Source organism: Mobula birostris, chromosome 12, assembly GCF_030028105.1.
Source record: "Mobula birostris isolate sMobBir1 chromosome 12, sMobBir1.hap1, whole genome shotgun sequence".
In the NCBI taxonomy this organism is placed as follows: Eukaryota; Metazoa; Chordata; class Chondrichthyes; order Myliobatiformes; family Myliobatidae; genus Mobula; species Mobula birostris.
In genome coordinates, this window is record NC_092381.1 from 113,815,836 (window position 1) to 113,842,478 (window position 26,643).

Below are 26,643 nucleotides of genomic sequence, written 5' to 3' on the forward strand. Positions count from 1 at the left end.
GCGAAGAAACTGAGAAAAAGGAATTACATTTTTTTTTAAAGGAGATACAGTGGGAAGAGGTATAGTCGAGATAACCACTGATATTTCACATGCAGCCACAAATTAATGCAGGTTTCCCCTGCTATCCAAATGTAGAGCATTCCTATGAAACCATTCGTGCCAAAATGGCGTAAAGCGTAGAAGCAATTACCATTAATTTATATGGGAAAATTTTTTGAGCGTTCCCAGACCCAAAAAATAACCTACCAAATAGCACATAAAACCTAAAATAACACTAACATATAGTAAAAGCAGGAATGATACGATAAATACACAGCCTATATAAAATAGAAATAATGTATGTACAGTGTAGTTTCACTTAACAGAATCAGGAAGTTTGAGCCAAAATCGATTTGTTGAAAAAAATCGCATTAGCACGTACACACATGTACACGCATTAGCATGTCACGCATACACACACACTTGCCCACGCAAGACTTCATGGTCATGGTAGTCTTTCTCAGGGTAAACACAAATTTAAAGCGAGTGTCTTTTTTCGTAAAAGCGAAATGTCGTAAAGAGAATGTTCGGAAAGCAGGGGACACCTGTACTGGTACAGCTGACTGAAAGCTTGGGCAAAAAAAAATACACAACTGTAATGGAGCAGATCTGCCAAGGTTGGGATTAAGGGGAACTGGTGTAATTGCAGAATGGGTCAGGAAAGGCAGATACATACAATTCTATAGACGTGCAGTAGATCCATCATGGATTCTATAGATTTATGATGGCTTGGTATGAAAAGACCAATGCATGCAGCTAGCGAGTCTCCACCTCTCTCAATACTCCTGCACACAACTCACCCTCATCAGACAGACGTTTCGCCAGTTGGTGTTCAGCCCATTTAATCACAGCCTTCAGGATATCGTGCTCACTTGCCTACAAGGAATGAGACACATCACATTAACATTAGTCTCACATACATTTTTAAAAATACTGTGCCCCCTACCTTCCACTCCAAAACTGAGAAGTCTGGGTGCATCACAACCTGATATGGAAACACAAATGCCCTTGAACATGAAGTCCTACAAAAGGTAGTGGATACAGCCTGTCCATCATGGGTAAAGCCCTCCCCACCATTGAGCACATCTACATAGGATGCTGTCGCATGAAAACAGCATCCATCATCAGGGACCGCCACCATCCAGAATGTGCTCTTTTCTCACTGCTGCCATCAGGAAGAAGGTACAGGAGCCTCAGGACTCACACCACCAGGTTCAGGAACCGTTATTACCCCTCAGCCATCAGGCTCTTGAACCAAAGGGGACTTCACTTGCCCCATCATTGAAACTTTCCCACAACCAAAGGACTTACTTTCAAGGACTCTCCATCTCATGTTCTTGATATTTAATGCTTATTATTATTATTTCTTCTGTATTTGCAAGTTTGTTGTTTTCTGCACTCTGGTGATCTTTCATTGATTTTTTTAATGATTATTATTCTATAGACTTATTGAGTATTCCTACAAGAAAATGAATCTCAGGGATGTATATGGTGATATAATTGTACTTCAATAAAGTATTTACTTTGAACTTTGAACTATACCTCCAACAACACAAATCGTTAAGTCTTTTACATCATGAGTTTCACCTCAGTCGAAGCCAGAGAGGACAGTACACTGGTCATTGTGCTAAGTGTGCAACCTTTAAATGCCCCAGGTCATCAAATAGTGCTTTCTTAAAATTTAGTTTTTGAACCTTTGCAAACTTTTGACAAAGCAGGTGGGTAAAAAATGTAAAAGTCTCTGGGACCCAATGGTATGTGGCAAACTGGATCCAAAATTGAAGCAAAGGAGAATAGTTCATGGTTCCTTCGACAACTGAAAGGTAGTCATCAATGGGATTTCACAGGGCTGAATTCTTGGCCCCTTGAGGTTTGTAATACAGTAGATTCCGGTTAATTGGGACACATCAGGACCAGTACATTTTGGCCCAATTAAATGACTGCCACAATTAGCTGAAGTTCCATGGAAATAGTTAAAAAGGTATTTAAAAAAAAGACAAACTACCATTTAACTGAGTAATGAATTATGCATCTACATGAACTACAGAGCAAATTAGAACACTATCAATACTACTACAGTATTATAAAACTGTGTTAGTTCCTAATAGCTATTGAGTAAGGAATTGTTCCAGTGTACACTGCCGTGTTCATTTGAGAGACTGTACATTAAATGAACAAAATCAATGCAGATATGGATTGCCTTCATACAATGCTTTTGACAACTGCATCCTTCCAAATCTTCACTTTCATTGTAACATTCAAGATGATTATTGTTACATTCAAATTCATCATTGTTCTTAACTTGTTGATGTAATGAAATAGTTTCATTTTCATTTCCAGAATTTTCTGGCATCTCCAAGCCTGAATGCTTGAAACCGCAGTGAGCAAAACAGTTCTGAATTGTCTTATGGCTTATTTCTTGCCAACTATCAGTGACAAAAATCATCATTTTTTGAACACGAACCCATGCAACTTAGGAAGGAGCTCAGAAGGACGATGGCGCCTAACAGCGACTCTTAGCTTGCATCTTCGGAAACAGCTCTATTTCTATTTTCCCCTTTCAGGGTTCTTTTGAAGACTTCGACCTGGAGTTACACGCTGACTTCGATATACCAAGGACGCGGCCTAGAAGACTAGCGCACCTTCAGGGTTCCGGGATTTTGTGGCTCTGGAGGTGGGCGGACTCAGGGTTAACTCATTATGTCTCTAAATAAAATTAAAAATGTCAACAGACCAATTAGAATAATAACCAAGATTAATTTAGTCTTTTCTCATAAGGATTATTTCTTCAGAGAGATACAAATTATCAAAGATATATAGAATGATTGTATGTCCATAATGTGACGGTAGGCTCAAGAGTGTCTGTACATTTGGTGACTCTGACAGGAGCTGATAAAGTAGTGGTGGTTGCAGGTGTGGGGGAATGGGTTAGTGGGTGGAGGTGTTGATCAGCCTTACTGGGGTTTAAAGTCTGGTGGTCCTGGTGTGGGTGCTAAGTAGCCTCCTCTCTAATGGGGAGTAGAACAAGCAGTCTGTAACATCATTCTGCAATTCTACCAAACACTGCCCAGGCATGTGATAAAGGGTCAAGACGAGAATCAGTTGGAGATAGCTTGTGTGGAAGAACTGTGGTTCAGTACTAGAGGGGATTTAGAAAGTTATGTGTGGCAGGTTGTTTGAAAGAGGTTGATCTTAATGGATCAGGAGAGCCCAATTGCTGTTCCTGGAACAACTTGGTCTAATTTCCCCCACAATGCCACTGAATGATGAGGACATGAATTGTTGTGACAAGCCAAATCAATCAAGTCCCTGGTACAATTCCCCTCTGACGTATAATTTCTAAATGGATAATGAACCCATGAACACCACCTCAATTTTTAATATATTTCTATTTTTACACTATTTTTAATCTATGTAATACACACATACTTACTGTAATTTATTTATCTCTATATTCTCATGTATTGCATTGTACTGCCACTGAGAAATGCTGATGATAATAAACTGGACTGTGGTTCATTACGTGTGACGTTTGCAATCCTGGGCTTTCCAAGACCATGATTGCTCCTGGCAAATTTTTCTGTTGAAGTGTTTACCATTGCCTTCTTCTGGACAGTGTCTTTACAAGATGGGTGACCCCTAGTCATTATCAATATTCTTCAGAGATTCTGCCTGGCGCTAGTGATCAGATAACCAGGACGCGTGATATGTACCACCTGACCTCATAGCCTCACGTGACTCTGATCGGTGGTGGCGGGGCTAAGCAGGTGCTACACCTTACCCAAGGGTGACCTGCAGGCTAGTGGATAGAAGGAGAGCCTTAGAATAGGAGTGTCAATACAATTGGACAGGAGATGGAGGTCAAATTGACATTAGACAGCACAGACATTGTGGGCTGAAGGGACCGCTCTTGAGAGTGATGTTCTATGCCTTACAATTTGAAGCAAAACTACAACTCATTTCCTTCCCTAGCTTCTAATGCTCAGGCTGCTAATGGACCCATACAGCACCTTTGGCTTAAAAAACTAAATTATCAAAGCGGAAGTCAATAGGTTCTTGCTTAGTCAGGATGTCAAAGGTTAGGGGAGAATGTAGGAGAATGGAAATAATAAATCAGCCATGATGGAATGGCAGAGCACACTCGATGGGCCAAATGGCCCAACTCTGTTCCTGTGTCTGATCTCATGAACGTAAAAGTGGGTGATGTCACAGTGACTCAAAATCCCAGGTAGCTATACCTGGAGGACACAATTCGGTGAAGGATATAACATCTTTGAAGAAATAGCTGCATACATTTAGAAGAATGATCCCTATATGCCAAGGGTTAAACTACGAGAGATTATAAACATTCAGGTGATGGGGCAGTCACAAAAGCCGATGCCTCAAAAAGGCTGTATCCTTCTTTACCCCCACTACCCTAGACATGCCCTCTTCTCATTGCTACCATCAAGGTGGTGGTACAGAAACCTCAAGTCAGACACTCAACGATTCAGGGACAGCTTCTTCCCCTCCACCATTCATTTATGAATGGACAATGATCCCATGAACCCCCTCTCTTTTTGCATTACTTATTTCTACAGACGTACTGTGGAGAGGATTGCAACGGGCTGCATCACCGCCTGGAATGGGGGGGTGGGGGTGGGGGGCATTGCACAAGGTCCAAGTAAGCTGCAGAGAGTTGTAAACTTAGTCAGCTCCATCATAGGTACTAGCTTCCATAGCATCCAGGACAGCCTCCAGAAGTGATGCCTTAGAAAGGCAACATCCATCACACACACACATACACATATATATGCATAGACTTCTGCCGCCTGCTACTGGGGACTCGATCGACTCGGGGACTTTGAGACTTTATTTACCATGCCCATGATTTGTTCTTCATCAAATTATGGTATTGCTTTGCACAGCTGTAACTATATGTTATAATTATGTGGTTCTGTCAGTGTTAGTCTTTGGTTTGTCCTGTTTTCTGTGATATCACTCCAGAGAAACATTGTATCATTTCTTAATGCATGTATGCATTTCTAAATGACAATAAAAGAGGACTGAGTGTTCTCATAATCTAAAAAAAATTATGTATTTCATTATCCTGCTACTGCAAAACAACAAGTTTCATGACGTATGCCAGTGATATTAAACCTGATTCTGATTCAGCAGCAGAGGTAGTCAATCCTGACCTTGGGTATCCTCTGTGTGGAGTCTGCATGCTCTCTGTGATGGTGTGGATTTCTTATCATTCTGCCGGTTGGACAGATAATTGGCTGTTATAAATTGTCTCTTGTTTGCAAGTGAGTGATAATAATCTAAGCCAATGGGAGTGTATTGAGAATAAAAATCATTTTGGTTTAGTGCAAATAGATGGCCGACGATCAGTGCAGACTCAAGATGGCGCCAACGAACAATACGATCAACAGCGATGTCCTGCTTACGAATCTACTGCTTTTACTACTACTTCTTTCAAATATGATTCTGCTATTAAGCTGCATGTCAGTGGAATCTGCGACTTATATTTCGATGGTGTGGTTTTGGGCTGATTGAGCGGTCTGGTGCTTTGCTGTCTCTGAGGGAGTTTGGTGAGTCCTGGAAGCCTGGAGCCCATGATTGACCCATTGCCTCAATCAGCAAGAAACATCGAAGGGGTAAGCCCGTGATCGACTCCATTGCTTCTCGCCGGCGAAGGCATCGAGCAAGGGTGAAGTCAACGAGGACAGGCAGGTGTTCAATGCCTTCTGCTCGCGTTTGACTAGTCTTTCTCTCTCACTAGCTTTTGTCAGAGCAAAGTGCAGCAGTCTTGGGATCTACATTGCCAGGATTGATTGGCAAAGACCCAGGACTCGTCTTAGGGGACTTTGAGGTTTGTGTTGCATGCGTCTCTGTATGCTGGTTGCTTTTTTTTTTGTTGCTGTTTTTGAGTGGTTTGATCGGGGCGATTGAAGTGAACTAAGGCACTTCAGCAAAGAATGGCTCTGTAGCCTGCATCGGCTAGCAGTGTGGTGCTGAACTGAACTACACTACACTACCCTGAATACTACTGGTTTGATGTTTGATATTCTGTGTGCGGTTCACTGCTTTTTACCATTTGCACAATTTGATCTTTTTTCCTGTTGGGTGTTTGATGTTTTCTTGAACAGGTTTCATGATGTTTCTTTGTTTTGTGGCTGTTTGCGGGAGGACGAATCTCGGAGTTGTATTCTGTATACATACTTTGATAATAAATGTACTTTGAATCTTTGACTCAGTAGGTAGGAGGGCCCCATTTTCAATAGTGCATCTGTCTACGATTCTCTTCTTGGGAATGTCAAAAGCCATGGGGTATTTTAATTGAAGCTGAAGTGGGAATGCTTGGGTAAATGGGGAGAAATCATTTCTATGGTCTACAGAAGCTAGGACATGGGGGATGAGCCAAACAAAAAGCCTGTCATGGACTGAGTCAGGCAATACATCTAGACAGGCAGATGGGTCTCACTAACATGAGAAAATCTGTAGATGCTGGACATCAAATTGCTGAAGGAACTCAGCCAGCCAAGCAACATCTATGGAACAGCGTAAACAATTGATGTTTCAGGCAGAGACCCTTCATCAGGGCTCCTGCTGAAGGAACTCAGCCTAAAACGTTGACTGTTTTCTGTTGTCCATAGATGCTGCCTGAGTAGATGGGACTCACTAGCTGGGCAACACAGTGAGCATGAACAAGATGATCCAAAGAGCCCGTTTCCATACTACACACAAGTATAGTAAATTTATGGAAGGAGTTATAGATACAAAACAATGGATTTCACATCATCTGTTAACTGCAAATGTGTGGTTGATAGATTGTTGTTAGGAAGGTGGTGAATATTGGCAACTCAGTTTGAGGCATTTGATCTTGAGGTGTTCACTGAACTTGGCAATTAGCTTGCAAACATTTCATCACCAGTCAAGGTGACATCCTTAGTGTACAGTTGTTGGTGCTTCTCTCTGTTTATATAGGACTCCCCCCCCCCCCCCCCCATTTGTTTGCCTCGGTTCTGACTGGCTACCCCTTCAGTTGACCTGACTTCTACTGGCTCGCATTTCTTTGGCTCTTCGGGGTTTGTAGATAGCGTCTATTTCAATATGTTTGTTTAGGGAGTTATCAGAAGAGAACCATGCAAATCTGTCGTTGATGTTGTCAACCAAAAGCTTTAAAAAGGATACACAGAAAAGGAGACTATACTGAGTTAGGGAACAGATTATTAGAGGTTTACTTGGGTAAAAAGATCATAAGACATGCAGTATTGTGCAAAAGTCTTAGCCACACATATAGAGCTAGGGTGCCTAAGACCTTTGTACAGTACTTTAGTAATTTTATGTATTGCACTAATTCTGATAGGGGTTTCTATTATGGACTGACAGAGGAATCATGGTTGGGAAAAGGGGAAGAGAAGGAGCAGGAAGCATCGGAGAGACACTTTATAATGATCAATAAACCAGTTATTTGGAATCAAATGACCTTGCTTGGTGTCTCAGGGCTTGGTCTGTCAGCACCCACATCCCCCCCCCCGCCCCCCACGTAACCCGGCACTCCTTCTCTGCTAATCCAAAACCCTATGGATTAGGGTTAACGAGCAATGGACATGCAATGCTGGCGCCAAAACATAGCAACACTTGTGGGTTGACTGACAGCACATCCTCCGACTGTGTTGGTCGTTGATGCAATTCACTGAATATTTCAACGGACGTGTGGTAAATAAAGCTGATCCTTCTTATCAAATGATGTCAGCTGAGAAGAACCCCAAGTACTACAACACCCTGAAGAGATCAAGCAAGTTCATTTTGGCTTGCTCAGATAAGCATGCTGATAAGGGCTTACAACAGAAATAAGCAGCAGATGTCAACACTCAGCCATAAGCGGTCAAGAAGGCGGCGAGTCTTGGTCCCTGTCGAGATCGTGGCTTGGTCTTAGTTGCTTTGTTGAAGTTCATCAGGATGGTTTTAGGGACAGTTATGGCAGTTAGAGATTAGAGTTTAGGGTTAAGAATGTGGAGTAAGGGGTCAGGCCTCCACTCCATGTATGAATGCCAATGACGTGGAGTTCTAGATTCAGAGTTTACATCTCCGCTCCACACTCAAAGGCTAATGACGAAGGACATCTGCACATATCGGACCGTCCCAGGTTGGTGGGCCCCGGGAATGGATGCAAGAAGGTAGGAGGGCCAGTCATTTGACACACCCAGAGTTCGGGGTTCTGTCATCAACTACCCTGGGGGATCAATATTGAAGATCGATCGTAAGGGCAGAAGTCGAAGCCCAATGACCGAAGCCTGGAAAACCGTCATGGAGTTGGAGGACTGTCCACGTGTGTGGGTGGGAGGGAGGAAAAGGGGCTTGTTTTGCTGTTGTTGTTCATTGCTTGCTGTGTTCTGTGTTGTTTGGCCAAGCATCGTGGGCATACCATCTGGTGACAAAATGTGCGGCAACACACAGTGTAGCGGATGGCACCACACTATTACAGCTTGGGATGCCAGTGCTCTGAATTCAATTAGATTTAGATTTTTTACATTATGAGAACACTCAGTCCTCTTTTATTGTCATTTAGAAATGCATACATGCATTAAGAAATTCCAGCGTTCTCTGTAAGGAATCTCATAAGTCCTCCCAATAGAATGCGCAGATATTCCCTCTCTGGTCCGCAGGTTTCCTCCTACAGCCTGAAGACATACTGGTTGGTCAACTGGTCATTGTATATTGTCCCGTGAATAGGCTAGGGTTAAATTAGGGTTGTCTGGGGTCGCCGCGGCAGCACAGCTCGAAGGGCCAAAAAGGCCTATTCTGTGCTGATTCTCTAAATAAGGACACTTGAGGGATGCCTGCAGCACATCCTTAGGTGTGATGGTTATTAACACCAATGACACATTTCACTGTCTGTTTCAATGTACATGCAATAAATAAAATAATCTGATAGAATGAACAATTTATTTCAGTGGTCAAAGTTCAGAGCATATTAATAATCAAAGTATGTATACATTTATAGAACCTTGAGATCAATCACCTAATGTACAGAGAGAAAAAGAAACAAATCATGCAAACAATAAAATAAAGCCCGGAGCATTTAGTGCAAAAAGTGAGTCCTCAGACGTGAAGCTCAGTGCAGGGCACCGCCTCAGTTCAGCTCATCACAAAGTAAATATCATGGGGCCCGCAGACACAAAGCCCAGAGCATCTGGAGCAGGCCACAGGCCACAGTGTCAGTTTAACTCATGGCCCAGTAAACGTTGCAGGGCCCGCAGACACAAAGCCCAGAGCAGCTGGAGCAGGCCACAGGCTACAGTGTCAGTTTAACTCATGGCCCAGTAAACGTCGCAGGGCCCGCAGACACAAAGCCCAGAGCAGCTGGAGCAGGCCACAGGCTACAGTGTCAGTTTAACTCATGGCCCAGTAAACGTCGCAGTGCCTGCAGACATGAAGCTCAGAGCAGCGGGTAGAACTGCTCCAACCTAATTGAGAAATAGTCTCAAATTTTTACCACGTTATATTTTGATGAACATTTCAAATCATGTACCCTGGCATCTAAGTATATCAGTTTGTTGCATTTCCTTTGTCTGAAGTGAGCAAATATGGTTGAAGCAAGTGAGTTGGATTAGGCCTCATTCCAGCTGTTCATGGCAAATAAAGATGTTTCATGCAATAAGAAATATACCAAGATGAATTAGCTCAGCAGTATTTTACACATTGCTGTAACACTCAGTGACAAATATAGTCAGGCATTCAAAACAATCTTTAAAACCAACATTCAGACCAAACGATGTTAACACTGTAGAATTTAGCATTCCTCCTGCACACGCCCCCTCCCCCCAACCACTCAGACAAAACTGTTATTACATTTGCAGGATAAAATGCTTCAGAGAAAGGAAGATTTTAAATCCTACACCACCTCCAAGAACTGCTTAATACCTCATGTAAAATTAAATCAATTACACTGCGTCAAATACTATTACTGGGCGAGGCATCTCGAGAAAGCTCCATTTCACAAGGCATTTAGGCTCTGCACCCAAGTCAAAGTCAGAAACTGACACAGGGAAAATGAATGTCTACCAGATCCAAGACGCATGGAGAGAGGAGGGGAGGGGTAAGGGTGGGGGGGGGGGAACAGGGGGAGGGAGAATGGATGCAGATTCTTTTGATCTCCCTGCCAGTCAGGGGCAGACCCTGTTGAGCGCAAGATCCCACTTGTGACTTGGCGAAAGTGACTGGTGTTCAAACATCTGTCCCACAATCTTGCTGACTTCCTACCATCAGGCAGAAGGTAACGCAGGATGAGAACAAGGACCGTTAGGCTGGGTAACAGCTTCCTCTCTCAGGCTGAGAGACTTGGGAACACGCTGTTACCACTCAGTATACATTATTTATGACAGCGCCGGTAGCAATCTACTGTTGTATATTTAACTAAATGTCATATATTTTTAAAATATCTATTAATATTATTTATTGAGATACAGTGCAGAATAGGGAGCTGCACTGCCCAGCATGTCCCAGATTTAACTCTAGTCTCATCACGGGACAATTTACAATGACCAATTAACCTACCAACCGGTACGTTTTTGGACTGTGGGAAGAAACCAGGGCACCCAGAAGAAACCCACGCAGTCACAGGGAAAACGTACAAACTCCTTATAAACAGTGGTGGGAATTGAACCCGCCACCTGCACTGTAAAGCGCTGTGCTAACCACTACAGAGAACATACAAACCCCTTACAGGAAGCGGTGGGAATTGAACCCGGGCCACCTCTACTGTAAAGTGTGTGAATCACTATGCTACCGCGCCGTACTGTGTGTTAATGTTGTGGTATGTGCTGTAGGTATACATCATACAACCTTGAAATTCATTTGCTTACAGGCAGCCACAAAGCAAAACACCCAAAAACAAGATGAACACCCAATGTGCAGAGAAAAGATAACAAATCATATCGTGCAAACATTAAAGCAAGCATCAGCATCCAGAATGAAATTGATCTATGAACCCGAAGTCGGGAGCAGCCGGAGTAGGCCCATATTCTCAGTTCATCTCACAAAGAGGGAAATTGCCTCGAAGCTCGCAGACACTAAGACCAGAACAGTCAGGGCATGACACAACCTCAGCATCAAGGAGAGCAGACTAAAACGTCGCAGAACAGAACCGGCTCAACTCTTGCCTCCGGTCTCGACATCTTGCCTTTTCAGTCCATCCAGCCAGGAGTCTAAATTATCCAAGCACTGTGTTATTCCCCGAACTTGGAGCCAGGCCCCGCCACAGTGATACGCTCTGGGCTGCTTCCGGCGTGTACTCGACCTTTCCAAATCAGTGCGGCGCTTAGATAGATCAAATCACGCTCCCAGTTTAGACGGGTGGGCTCCAAAACAGCTCCACTTCAGCTTTTTCTCCCCACTCAGATATGTGTCTGATTCCGTCTTCAACTCCATCTTCTCCTGAAGCATACTTCCAACTTGCTCCGGCTCTGTTTCGCACCTGCGCCTTGACCCTCGGATCAGCCTTGCCTTTGCTTGCCTCTTCATTATTTGCTGTGATCGTTTACCACAATTTTCCAAATACGATTGTTATTGCTAGTGCATAAAAAAATGCTGATATGTGGTCTCTGTACTGCTGAAGGGTCTCAGCCCGAAACTATACTCTTTTCCACAGATGCTGCCTGGCTTGCTGAGTTCCTCCAGCATTTTGTGTTTTGTTACGTACTGTGTTTTGCACTTTGTTCCCAGAGGTACGAATCTTAAGGTTGCTTAATTTATATGTACTTTGATAATAAAATATACTTTGAACATATAGCACATATAATAATATTTGTGTGCATGTGTATGGTTGAACGAACTTGAAAAGATACTAGTTAAGACATTGTGGGACAGGAGACAATATAGGCCAGAGTAATTACTGAAAAGAGGTTTACTTTTCAAGTTAGGTATCCAGTTACTCAATAAGGATCAACTTTATTCAGCATATACATTTACATGTATTAGGAATTTGCTGTGGTGCGTTGGTCAGGACACAACATGCAACACAAAAAAAACAACATTCAACAATTATAAAGAATTAAGCAAAAATCAAGTTAGAAGTATGGATTTGGAATAAATCCCAGTATGTATTGACAATGTAAACAGCTTTATAAAAAGTGGTTTAAAACTACAACATAGCTCACTGTGTGGTTCCAGTTTATTTTTAAATGCCAGATTGTAAAATAAAACTCAGATTCTCGTACCACCGTGGCAGAACACACTATCCTTGGAAATTTTAACTCAATCTATTAATTATTGATCTGCACCTTGTAAGGCATGAAAATGCCTGACGCAGGCCTCTCATGGTCTGAGTCGACATTCACCCCCCCCATTAATTATTGATGAAGCAGTATTTCAAAATGGGCTGCAGTAATCTTACTGCATTAGGTGGATCTGTGCACAAATACGATGCATAAAATAATTGCATCATAGCTGAGGGTAGTGCAGCAACACAACAATAACATTAATCCCTCGTATTTAACATGTAAGAGAATTTGTCCTGGGACCAGCACACAAGTGTCATCACTAATCAGACAATGCAGCACCTCTACTTTCTTAGAATTTTGCACTTTGATTCATAACCTCAGATAAAACTTTGACAAATTTCTATAGATGCGCAGAGAAGAGTATCCAGACTGGTTGAGTCATGGCCTGGTATGGAAACACCAATGGCCAGGAATGGAAAAGGCTACAGAAAGTGCTGGATACAGCCCAATCCAACACATGAAAAACCCTCCTCACCACTGAGTACAATTTACATGGAGCATGGCACAAGAAAGCAGAATCTATCCAGACCAGGACCTCTTCTCACTATCATTGGGCAGAAGCCTCAGGCCCCACACCACCAAGTTCAAGAAGAGTTATTAACCTTCAACCATCAGGCTCCTGAACCAACACTGATAACTTCACTCACCTTAGCTCTAAACAGTGGTGGATACAACCCAGTCCAACACCGCAAAAGTTCTCCCCATCATTGAGCATATTTACATGGAGAGTGCACAATAAAACAACATCCATCAGTAATCTCCACTATCCAGGCTATCCCCTCTCCTCACTACTACCATCTGGCAGAAGGTACAGAAGCCTTTGGTTCCACACAGGCAGTATTACCCTACAACTATCAGGCAACTGAACTGGAGTGGATAACTTCACTCATCTCAACTCAGAAATGACTCAACCTATGGACTTTCAACTCCTTAAGACTATAAGATATCGGAGCAGAAGTAGGCCATTCAATCACGGGCAGATCCAATTCTTCCAGTCATCCCAACTCCCCTGCTTCTCCCCACACCCTTTGATGCCTTGGCTAATCAAGAAACTATCTATATCTGCCTTAAATGCACCCAATGACTTGGCCTCCACAGCCACTCGTGGCAAAAAATTCTACAAATTGACCACCCTCTGACTAAAGTAATTTCTCCGCATCTCTGTTCCAAAAAGACATCCTTCAATCCTGAAGTTGTGCCCTCTAGTCCGAGACTCCCCCACCATGGGAAATAACTTTGCCATATCAAATCTGTTCAGGCCTTTTAACATTTGGAATGTTTCAATCAGATCCCCTCATTCTCCCGAACTCCAGGGAATTTAGCCCAAGAGCTGTCAAACGTTCCTCATATGGTAACCCTTTCGTTCCTGGAATCATTCCTGTGAATCTTTTCTGAACCCTCACCAATGTCAGTACAATCTTTCCAAAATTAGCCCAAAACTCATACAATACTCCAAGTGTGGTCTGACAAGTACCTTATAGAGCCTCAACATCACATTCCTGCTCTTATATTCTATACTTCTAGAAATGAATGTAACATTGCATTTGCCTTCTGCACCACCGACTCAACCTGGAGGTTAACCTTTATGGTATCCCGCACAAGGACTCCCAAAGTCCCTTTGCATCTCTGCATTTTGAATTCTCTCCCCATCTAACTAATAGTCTGCCCGTTTATTTCTTCCACCAAAGTGCATGATCATACACTTTCCAACATTGTATTTCATTGGCCACTTCTTTGCCCATTCCCCTGAACTATCTAAGTCTCTCTTCAGGCTCTCTGTTTCCTCAACACTACCCGCTCCTCCACCTATTTTTGTATCATCAGCAAATTTAGCCACAATTCCATTAATCACATAGTCCAAGTCATTGACATACATCGTAAAAAGCAGCGGTCCCATCATCGACCCCTGTAGGATTCTACTGGTAACTAGCAGCCAGCCAGAATAGGATCCCTTTATTCCCAACACACATAAAAGTTGCTGGTGAACGCAGCAGGCCGGGCAGCATCTCTAGGAATAGGTACAGTCGACGTTTCAGGGTCTGGGCCTGAAACGTCGACTATACCTATTCCTAGAGATGCTGCCCGGCCTGCTGCGTTCACCAGCAACTTTTATGTGTGTTGCTTGAATTTCCAGCATCTGCAGAATTCCTGTTGTTTCCCTTTATTCCCACTCTGTTTTCTGCTGATCAGCCAATGCTCCAATGCTAGTAACTTCCCTGAAATTCCATGGGCTCTTATCTTGCTAAGCAGCCTTATGCACGGCACCCTGTCAAAGGCCTTCTGAAAATCCAAGTACACCACATCTACTGTATCTCCTTTGTCTACCCTGCTTGTTATTTCCTCAAAAAATTGCAGTAGGTTTGTCAGGCAGGACTTTTCTTTCAGGAAACTATGCTGGCTTTGGCCTATCTTGTCATGTGCCTCCAGGTGCTCTGTAATCTCATCCCTAACAATTGATTCCAACAACTTCCCAACCACTGTTGTCAGGTGAACAGTTCTTTAGTTTTCTTTCTGCTGCCTCCACCCTTCTTAAATAAGGGAGTAACATTTGCAATTTTCCAGTCATCCGGTACAATACCAGAATCTATCGATTCTTGAAAGATGCCTCCTCAATCTCTCCAGCAACTTTCTTCAGAACCCGAGGGTGCATTCCATCAGGTCCAGGAGATTTATCCACCCTCAGACCATTAAGCCTCCTGAGTACCTTTTCAGTCGTAATTTTCACTGCACATACTTCACTTTCCTGACACGCTTGAATATCCGGTATACTGCAAAAAACGCATTCAGTTCCTCTGCCATCTCTGCGTCTCTCATTACAATATCTCCAGTGTCATCTTGTATTGGTCCTAGAACTACCCTCAACTCTCTTTTACCCCTTATATACTTAAAAAAGCTTTTAGTGTCTTTGATATTAGTCACCAGCTTCCTTTCATAATTCATCTTTTCCTTCCTAATGACCTCCTTAGTTTCCTTCCGCAAATTTTTAAAAGCTTCCCGATTCTCTAACTTCCCACTAGCTTTGGCTTCCTTGTATACCCTCTCTTTAGCTTTTGATTTGGCTCTGACCCCACGTGTCGCCACGGTAGTATCCTTCCTCCATTTGAAAATTTCTTCTTATTTGGAAAATATCTGTCTTGCACTTCCCTCATTTTTCACAGAAACTCCAGCCATTTCTGCTCTGCTGCCCTTACTGCCAGTGTCTCTTTCCAGTCAACCTTGGCCAGTTCCCCTCTCATGCCTTTGTAATTTCCTTTATTCCACTGAAATACCAATGCATTGAATTTTAGTTTCTCCTTCTCAAGTTTCAAAGTGAACTCAATCATATTGTGATCACTGTTCCCCAAGAGTTCCTTAACCTTGAGCTCTCTTATCACTTCAGGATCATTGCACAACACCCAATCCAGCACAGCTGATCCCCTACTGCGCTCAACAACAAGCAATTCTAAAAATCCATCCCTTAAAAATTCTACAAATTCTCTCTTGAGGTCCAGTACTGGCTTGGTTTTTCCAATCCACTTTCATGTTAAAATCCCCAATCATTATCATGACATTGCCCTTCAGACATGCCTTTTCCTTCTCACGCTGCAATTTTTAATCTACCTCTGGCTGCTGTTTGGAGGCCTGTACACAACTACCATTAGGCTCCTTTTAGCATTTCTTAACTCAATCTATAGAGAGTCCATACCTTCCGATCCTATGTCATCCCTTTCTAATGATTTAATATTATTTCTTATACACAGGGCCACACCACCCCCTCTGCCTACTATCCTATCTTTCCGACACACCGTATATCCTTAGATGTTCAGCTCTCAATGGCAGCCATCCTTTAGCTAAGTTTCAGAGATGGAATTCATGTTCTCAGTATTATGTTTTTATTTGCACAGCTTGTCTTCTTTTGCACATTGGTTGTTTGTCAGTCATTGTCTATGTAAATATAATTTTTCATAAATTCTACTGTATGCTTTTCCCCCTGTAATGCCTGCAAGAAAAATGAATCTCAAGGCAGTATATGGTAGCATATACATATCTTGATAATAAATTCATTTTGATCTTTGGACAAACACTTCATTAATGCAATTCAGTAAGGAGCAATAAAACATTATTTTTGCATTTAGTGATTGAAAAGAGAAAAGGGTGCAGACACTTTTCAGGTCAAGTAGCACCTATGAAAGAGAAATATGGTTAATGTTCTAGATCCACTGGAAAAGTCCCTGATATCTTCAAGGTGGCGCCAGCGAATAATGCGACCAAAGGCGAAGTCCTGCAGACAGTTTACAAACCTACTTTTACTTCTTCTTCCAAATATGATTCTGCTACTAAGCTGCATGCGATTGGAACCTGTGATTTACATTTTGATGGTGCATTTTTGGACCAATTGAGCGATCTGGCATTTTGCTGTCTCTGAGGGAGTTCAGTGAGGTTTGGAGAGGAGTGTGCAGACTGGAGACAGGATCAACTCCCTTGCTTCTCTCCAACTGAGACCTTGAGGGCACAAGCCCATGATCAACTTTATTGGTTCTCTCCAATTGTGGCATCAAGGACTCAAGCCCATGATTGACTCCATTGCTTCTCTCTGATTGAGGCGTTGAGGGCTGAGCCCACGTTCGACTCCATGGCTTCTCTCCGATTGGGGCATTGAACAAGGTTGAAGTTAACATGAATGAGAATGGAGGACTAGCAGGTGCTTGGCACCGTCTGCCAGCGTTTGACCGATCTTCCTCTTCCTCTTGCTAGTTGCTGTCGGAGTGCAGGAGTCTTGGGATCCATGTTGTAAGAATTGATCAGGGAGGCTGTAGGTTCATTTTAGGGGAATTTCAGGTTCCTGTTGCACGTGTCCCTTGATTCTGGTTACTTTTTTTAAAAAACTGTTTTTGAGCAGTCCAGCACATTTACTTTTACTCATCTCCTTCTACCTTAGGCCACGAACTTATCAATCGCCTCTGCTATGGACCACCTGGGGATCCAAGACACTCTTGTTACATGTACGTGCAGTTCAACTCTTTGAGCGATAATGCAGAAATTTTGAAGTTAATAACTCATCTCCTTCTACCTTAGGCCACGAACTTATCAATCACCCCTGCTGTGGACCACTTCTACAAAGAAGGGATCTGTATGCTGCACAACCGCTGGACTAAGTGTGTACATGTAGGAGTGGACTGTGTTGAAAAATAAATGGGCTACGTTTTCTATTGGAGCATAATTAGGCCATCTGACCCCTTGAGTTTGCACCATTTTACCATGGCTGATCCAATTTTCCTCTCAGCCCCAATGTCCCGCCTTCTCCCCATATCCCTTCATGCCCTGATCCATCAAGAATCTATCAACCTCTGTCTTAAATATAAAGGCTTGACCTCCACAGCTGCCTGTGGCAAAGAATTCCACAGATTCACTACTGTCTGGCTAAAGAAATTCCTCCTCATCTCCATTCTAAAAGGACACCCCTCTATTCTAACGCAGCATCTTCTGGTCTTGGACCAGTCCACCATAGGAAACATCCTCTTCACATCCACTCTATCAAGCCCTTTCACGATTCGATAGGTTTCAAATAGGTCACCCCTCATTCTTCTGAATTCCAGTGAATACAGGCCCAGAGCCATCAGACACTCTTCAAATGACAAGCCATTCAATCCTGGAATTTCTGCTGTCCCTTCTGCTGTCATCAATTATGCCCTCACCTGCATCTCCTCCATTTCCCGCACTTCGGCTCTCACCCCATCCTCCCGCCACCACAACAGGGACAGAGTTCCCCTTGTCCTCACCTACCACCCCATTAGCCTCCGGATCCAACACATTATCCTCCGCAACTTCCGCCACCTTCGACAGGACCCCACCACTAAACACATCTTTCCCTCTCCACCCCTCTCTCCCTTCCGCAGGGATCGGTCCCTCCGCGACTCCCTGGTCCACACGTCCCTCCCCACGGATCTCCCACCTGGCACTTATCCCTGTAAGCGCAAGTGCTACACCTGTCCCTGCACCTCCTCTCTTGCCACCATTCAGGGCCCCAAACAGTACTTCCAAGTGAGGCAACACTTCACTTGTGAGTCTGTTGGGGTCATCTATTGTGTCCAGTGTTCCCGATGCAGCCTCCTCTATATCGGTGAAACCCGACGCAGATTGGAGAACCGCTTCGTCGAGCACCTCCGCTCCGTCCGTCAATACAGACAGGATCTCCCAGTAGCCACCCACTTCAACTCTGCTTCCCACTCCCATTCAGATATGTCTATACATGGCCTCCTCTACTGCCATGATGAGGCTAAACTCAGGTTGGAGGAGCAACACCTCATATACCGTCTAGGTAGTCTCCAGCCCCTTGGTATGAACATAGCATTCTCCAACTTCCGGTAATTCCCTCCCCTTCCCTTCCCCTATCCCTATGTCACTCTGCCCCCTCCCCCCCTGCCTACCACCTCCCTCTTGGTTCCCCCTCCTTCTACTACCCATTGTGTTTTCCCCTATTCCTTCTTCACTTTTCCTGCCTATCACCTCCCTGCCTCCCTTCCCCCACCCCTTTATCTTTCCCCTTACTGGTTCTTCACCTGGAACCTACCAACCTTCTCCTTCCCACCCTTCCCCCACCTTCTTTATAGAGCCTCTGCCCCTTCCCTCTACAGTCCTGACGAAGGGTTCCGGCCTAAAAAGTCAACCGATCTTTTCCACGGATGCTGCCCGACCTGCTGAGATCCTCCAGCGTGTTGTGAGTGTTGCTTTGACCCCAGCATCTGCAGATTATTTTGTGTTCTCAATCCTGGAATTATTTTCATGAACCTCCTTTGAACCCTCTCCAATTTCAGCACATCTTTTCTAAGATAAAGCACCCAAATCCGCTCACAATATTCCAAGTGGGGCCTCACCAGTGCTTTATGAAGTTTTCAACATTACATCCTTGCTTTTATATTCTAGTCCTTTTGAAATAAATGCGAACACTGCATTTGCCTTCCTCAGCACAGATTCAACCTCCAAATTAACCTTTAGAGAATCTTGCACATGGACTCCCAAGTCCCTATGCACCTCAGATTTGACTATTTTCTCTCCACTTAGAAAATAGTCACCCCTTTCATTTCTTCTACCAAACTACATGACCATACACTTCCCGACACTGTATTTCAGCTGTCATTTCTTTGCCCATTCTCCTAATCTGTACAAGTCCTTCTGTAGCCTCTCTACTTCTTCAAAACTACCTGCTCCTCCACCTATCTTCATATCCTCTGCAAACTTTGCAACAAAGCCATCAATTCCAACATCCAAATGACTGACATATACCGTAAAAAGAATTAGTCCCAACACAGACCCCACATGGAATACCACTAGGCACCGGCAGCCAGTCAGACTGCCTCCAGACAATCAGCCACTGCTTTATCTATGCTAGCATCTTTCCTGTAATACCATGGGCTCATGTACGGCACCTGGTCAAAGGCCTTCTGAAAATCCAAATACATAACATCAACTGATTCTCCGATGTCTAGCCTGCTTGTTACTTCTTCAAAGAATTCCAACAGATCTGTCAGGCAAGATTGTGGTGAACAATGCAGTCTGGGGCACTTCAGCCCTGCGGCCGGCAGTGGGCTAGTGGCAAGATGCTGAACTGAACTAAATCAAACACTCCTGGACTCGTGATCTGACGTTTAATATTCTATATGTTGATTGCTTACTTTTGCCATTTGCACAATTTGGCTTTTTTTCTGCATATTGGGTGTTTAGAGTTTTCCATGGTGTTCCTTTGCTCTGTGGCTGCCTGCGGGAGGACAAATCTCAGAGTTGTATTCTGTATTCATACTGTGATGATAAATGGATTTTGAATCTTTAATTGGAACCATTAACCCCATTTTTCCCCTCATAGGTGACGTTTGATCAGCTGAGTCATTCCAACATCTGTAGTTTCCTCCCTCCACCTTGATATTCATCTAGGAAGGAGGCAAATCTCTCTCACTGCTCTGCCTCTGCATTCAAGTAGTCTCTCTCTCTCTCTTCGAGGCTGTCAGGGGATGCTACCGACTAATTGATTGGACTGGACTCTTTGGTTTGATGTCATCTATACTGTGTTTTTGCCTGTCTTTCTTGTTGCCCTCTGAGCTTTTTAATTAGGCAATTTATAAGTTTTTTGTGCAGGAGGGGGCGGTTAGGGTTTGTTATTTTCACAGTTCGTCCGATTTGTTTTTTTTGTGTGAGTGGAGGTGGGGTCTGACGCCCTTGCTGCTGTTGTACGATTTGTAAGGTTTTTTTGTGCGGGGAATGCTTGATGCATTTTGAACACTATTACGGTTTTTCTTTGTTTTGTGTCTATCTGGAGAAGACGATTCTCAGAGTTATATACCGCATAAATACTTTGATAATAAATGAACCTTTGAACATTTAAACAGGGTGATTCAAATTAGCAACACCAAATTAGTTTGACCTCAAAGGATTCCTCCAGTATTAAGGGGATGTTAACTTATGTTATGTGCTCAGTCCAGGAGTGAAGCCACTGCTGATAGGCACAGTTCGCAAAATGCATTAAATTTAATGAACGACAGCTTTGGGCAGAAGGGCTGCAAAGCCAGTGAGAGGCTTCCTGCAAGTACAGGCTACCTCCCGTATGGATCCTCAGGCATGCCTTCCAGTCAATGCCCACAGAGCTAAGTGTTGGCTAGGCTCCAAAAGGACATCTGAAATAAAAAACAATACTGGAAACATGTAGGTCTGAAGTAGCACGTGTAGAAAAACAAAAGGAGTTCACATTTCAGAGCAAAGAAAAATAAGAAAGAGGACGACGTGAAGGAGAAGGCCAAGTTAGGACAAAAATAAAGACTGTTCTGCATATTCTACAGAACAATCCTACATATTGAGGGGGGATCTTATTGAAATGTATAAAATTCTAAAGGGATTGGACAGGCTGGATGCAGGAAGATTGTTTCCGATGTTGGGGAAGTCCAGAATGAGGGGTCACAGTTTAAGGATAAAGGGGAAGCCTTTTAGGACCGAGATGAGGAAAAAGTTCTTCACACAGAGATTGGTGAATCTGTGGAATTCTCTGCCACAGGAAACAGTTGAGGCCAGTTCATTGGCTATATTTAAGGGGGAGTTAGATATGGCCCTTGTGGCTAAAGGGATCGGGGGTAGGGAGAGAAAGCAGGTACAGGGTTCTGAGTTGGATGATCAGCCATGATCATATTGAATGGCGGTGCAGGCTCGAAGGGCCGAATAGCCTACTCCTGTACCTATTTTCTATGTTTCTAACTATAGGTGCGGACTGGGTCTGTGCAAGTATCCAAATTTTCCAACCTCTTTTCTAGTTCCAAGCAGGAGCTCCCAATCTGGGGCCCACAGGTGCCTTGGTTAATGGTAGGGGTCCATGGAGCATCCTTATTAGCTTCAGTGCCACAGTGAGAGGAGTGAACGTCACAGGAGAGCGAGTGGATTCGGCCCAACCCTCGGCTCGGGTCCCCAACATCCTGCTATTCCAGTCTATCAGGGCCAGCATTTAAATTGTCCAAACTCTGGGTCACACCCCGCATAATGCGCAAGTCCCAGTACAGCGATACACTCTGGCTTAGATCTCGTCGCCTGGCCTAACGATTCAGGAATTGCTTCTTCCCCTCTGCCAACTGATTTCAGAATGGACAGTGAACCCCTGAACACTAGCTCACTACTATTTTTTTTTTACTTTTGTACAAGTTATTTCATTTAACTATTTAATATCTATCCCCTGAACATTTGCCACATTTCTTCCATACGTTTCCCTGAGAACAGCTGTTTCCGATTTATGCTTCCAAGTTCCTGCCTGATAGCCTCATAATTCCCCTCACTCCAATTAAACGTTTTCCTAACTTGTCTGTTCCTATCTCTCTCCAATGCTATGTTAAAGGAGATAGAATTGCGATCACTATCTCCAAAATACTCTCCCACTGAGAGATCTGACACCTGACCAGGTTCATTTCCTGATACCAGATCAAGTACAGCCTTTCCTCTTATCTACATATTGTGTCAAGAAACCTTCTTGAACACACCTAACAAACTCCACCCCATCTAAACTCCTTGCTCTAGGAACATGCCAATCGATATTTGGGAAATTAAAATCTCCCACCACAACAACCGTTATTATTACACCTTTCCAGAATCTGTCTCCCTATCCGCTCCTCAACGTCCTGCCGTGCCCCCACCTCTTCTGCCTCTCTCCCTGCCCTTTCTGAAACATCTAAAGCCTGGCACTTGAAGTAACCATTCCTGCCCCTGAGCCATTCAAGTCTCTGTAATGGCCACAACATCATAGCTCCAAGTACTAATCCATGCTCGAAGCTCATCCGCTTTGTTCATAATACTCCTTGCATTAAAATAGTCACATCTCAAACCACTGGTCTGAGTGCGTCGCTTCTTGATCACCTGCCTATCATCCCTCTCACACTGTCCAACCTTTCCCTATTTGTAAGCCAACCGCTTCTTCAGTTTGGTCCCCCCCCCCCCCCAGCAATCCTAGTTTAAACTCTCCCCGATAGCCTTAGCAAACCTCCCCGCCAGGCTATTGGTCCCCTTTGGATTCAAGTGCAACCCGTCCTTTTTGTGCAGGTCACTCCTGCCCCAAAAGGAATCCCAATGATCCAAAAATCTGAATCCCTGCCCCCTGCTCCAAATCCCTCAGCCACGCATTTATCCTCCAGAATCTCTATTCCTATACTCACTATGGTGTGGCACAGGCAGTAATCCTGAGATAACTACCTTTGTGGTCCTGCTTCTCAAATTCCTTCCTAATCCCTGTAGTCTACTTTCAGGACCTCCTCCCTTTTCCTGCCTATGTGGTTGGTACCAATATGTACCACGACCTCTGGCTGTTCTCCTTCCCACTTCAGGATATCTTGGATGCGATCAAAAACATCCCGGACCCTGGCACCTGGGAGGCAAACTACCATCCGTGCTTCTTTCCTGCGTCCACAGAATCACCTGTTTGTCCCCCTAACTATAGAGTCCCCTATCACTGCTGCCATCCTCCTCCTTTCCCTACCCTATCTGACTGTTACCCACTTATCTGTCTCCCCATGCCCTGGTGTGACTACCTGCCTATAGCTCCTCCCTATCACCTCCTCATTCTCCCAGACCAGATGAAGGTCATCGAGCTGCATCTCCAGTTCCCTAACACGGTCCCTAAAGAGCTGCAGCTCGACACACCTGGCGCAGATGTGGCCGCCCGGGAGGCTGGGAGTCTCCCAGACCTCCCACATCTGACACCGAGCACAGAGAACCCTCTTCACACACATTCTTCCTGTCTGTATTCTACTTAGGCAACCTACCCCACCTTGACCTGTTAACGCCGAAGCCCCGTTGAGCCAAAGCCTTCCTACTCTGTCTCCCTCTACTCTGTCACCCGCCCTATAAGGCTGTCTCCTTTTAAACTCTTCTCACTGTTCACACTGGCTGACATACACGCACTTACGCAGTCGTGTCCCAATCAAACCACTGAAGAAATAACCGTCTCCCTTTAAACTCTTCTCGCTGTTCTCACTGGCTGACATCCACATGCTTGTGCAGTCACGCCCCGATCAAACCGCTGAAGAAATAATTCGCTTTTAAAAACAGTAGTAAGGTAGTGTTTATGGGTTCAATGTCCATTTAGAAATTGGATGGTAGAGGGGAAGAAGCTGTTCCTGAATCATTGAGCGTGTGTCTTCAGGTTCCTGTACCTCCCTCCCATCGGTAACAATGAGAAGAGGGCATGTCCTAGGTGGAGGGAGTCCTTAATGATGGATACCGCCTTCCTGAGGCACCGCTCCCTGAGATGTCCTGGATACTGCAGAGGCTAGTACCCAAGATGGAGCTGACTAATTTTACAACCTTTTGCAACTTACTTCAATCCTGTGCAGTAGTCCCTCTCCATACCAGATGTGATGCAGCCAGTTAGTGTGCTCTCCATGGTACATTAATAAACGTTTGAATGTTTTAGGTGACAAACCAAATCTACTCAAACTCCTAATGAAATATAGTTGCTGCCTTGCCTTCTTTACAGCTGCATCAAAATGTTGCAACCAGGTTAGGTCGTCAAGAAACATCTTCTTCCCCTCCTCCATCAGATCTCTGAATGGACAATGAACACTACCTCAATTTTTTGTGCTCTTTTTGCAATATTTCAATTATATATTGTTCTGCCCTTTGGGCAATTCATTTATGAGAGTGGTGAATCTGTGGAATTCTCTGCCACAGGAAGCAGTTGAGGCCAGTACATTGGCTATATTTAAGAGGGAGTTAGATATGGCCCTTGTGGCTACGGGGATCAGGGGGTATGGAGGGAAGGCTGGGGCGGGGTTCTGAGTTGGATGATCAGCCATCATCATAATAAATGGCGGTGCAGGCTCGAAGGGCCGAATGGCCTACTCCTGCACCTATTTTCTATGTTTCTATGTATGTGACTAATCACATGCAGCTTTTATTTTAATGAGTAGTTTCTGATGTGTATTAGATCACTTTCTGTGCAGACAGGAAGTGTTAAGTAGGAAAGCACAGTGGTTGACAGAAGTCCAGAGGTTTATGTTAGAAGTGCAAGTTTCTATCCAAAGCCATCCTGCTGTTCCCCAGCAGAAACACTGCTTGTAAGTTGATGCTATATTGTTTAGAAGTTAATCTGAAGGTTTCAATAAGAGTTTGCTGAAATTGAATGTTATTTTCAAGTTTAATCAACACTAACCTAGATGCTAACTGTTTACCTGTAGTATTGTCAGAATCTTATATTTTGTGTGAATAAAACAACATGGTAATTTCACTGTATTTTGTTTTTCCATTTTGCTCCTTATCCACTATGTCATATCATTGAGTCTGCAATAAACCCAAGGAGCTAGGACTCCATACGCTGACTCTCATGTCATTTTTGAATGGAGTTTGGCTGACTGTCTAATTGATGTGACAACACCTCAGCAAGGACAGTACGTCTGTATTTCTTATCGTAATTTACATAAACAATGCTGCTGCAAAACAACAAATTTCATAACATACAAGACATTAGAGCAAAATTAGCACATTCAGCCCATCAAGTTTACCCTATTATTTGATCATGGGCTGATCCATTTCTCTCTCACCCCATTCCCCTGCCTTCCCCCCCCCGCCCATAACCTTTCACGCCCTGATTAATCTATCAACCTCCACCTTAAATATACCAACATTACTTAGCCTCTATAGATTTGCGACAATCTGGATAAAGAAATTCCTCCTCAGCTCCATTCTAAGAGGACACCCCTCTATTATGAGGCTGTGCCCTCTGGTCCTAGTCTCCCCCACCATAAGAAACATCAACTCCACATGCATATGCCGGTGATACAAAACCTAATTCAGATCTTGTTATCTTTCATTAACAAATCCCTCAAATAGACAAGCAACACACATCAAAGCTGCGTTCACCAGCAACTTTGATGTGTGTCGCTTGAATTTCCAGCATCTGCAGAATTCCTGTTGTTTGCCCTCAAATACACAAGCTGGAATTCATTAACCGATGACAGAAGTCCAGTACCTGCAGGTAGTCCGACTGGATGGCTGCCATCAGGTGCTCCTTACTGAGCTCCAAGAGACTGTCTGAAGCGATGATATTACTGAACTCCTCACAGAGGAAATGCAGCATCTGCCGATGGACCCACTTGGATCCATAAGGTTGCGAACTCCACTTCAGGATAGTCACTAGTGAGTCCAGCGTAACGCTCTCAACAATCAGATCTTCACAGCCTGTATAGAAAATTATATGTGAATTAGATACAACAGCAGCAAAAAACACCATCTCCTTTATAAATCAATCTCAAACCATTTGTTTTTATTTCACTGCTCCTATTTCTCCCCCACCCCCAATTTGACTCCCAAAACTCTATGATCTTGGCAATGGCTTTCTCCAGGTATGTCATTTTCAAACTCAGTTATACGTGTTCAGGACAAAGAAGAGGGCAGGAAAAATCATTGTGGACACCACCCACCCTGCAAACTGTCTTTTCCAAAATCTTGCTTCTAAAAGTGCTCTAGGGCTATTAAAACAAAAATCACGTCACCTTCAAATTTTCTTCCGCTAGGCAGTTAACTTGATCAAACATTCTAGTTAGTGACCTTCCCACCCCCCCCCCCCTTTATGTATTAGCACCATCACTGCAGTGTAAACATTTTAAACTCCTTCTTTAAGGCTGGTCACATTGTAAATACATGCTGGTATTTGTGTACATGTTATTCCACATCTATCCTTTAACTTCTTACTCTTTTTTTTATATAATTCTTTATACTCTGAATGTTGATTTTTGTGTTGCATGTTGCACCCTGACCAACGCACCACAGCAAATTCCTGATACATGTAAATAAAAGCTTGTTAAAAGGTTTGCAGTCATACGTGTAAATAAAAAGAACA

The 26,643-nt window shown here is 43.7% G+C and overlaps 1 protein-coding gene across 3 annotated transcripts in view; it reads right to left on the bottom strand.

Annotated features, from left to right (window-relative positions):
• Nucleotides 1-26,643, bottom strand: part of LOC140206209 (BTB/POZ domain-containing protein 7-like) — a 172,867-nt gene that overhangs the window by 88,347 nt on the left and 57,877 nt on the right. For all 3 annotated transcript variants that reach the window (XM_072274518.1, XM_072274519.1, XM_072274521.1), the window contains 2 exons: nt 25,774-25,982; nt 840-915 (listed from right to left, as the gene is read on the bottom strand). In XM_072274518.1, coding sequence (XP_072130619.1) covers nt 840-915; nt 25,774-25,982 — 285 coding nt within the window. The remainder of the gene's footprint in view (nt 1-839; nt 916-25,773; nt 25,983-26,643) is intronic.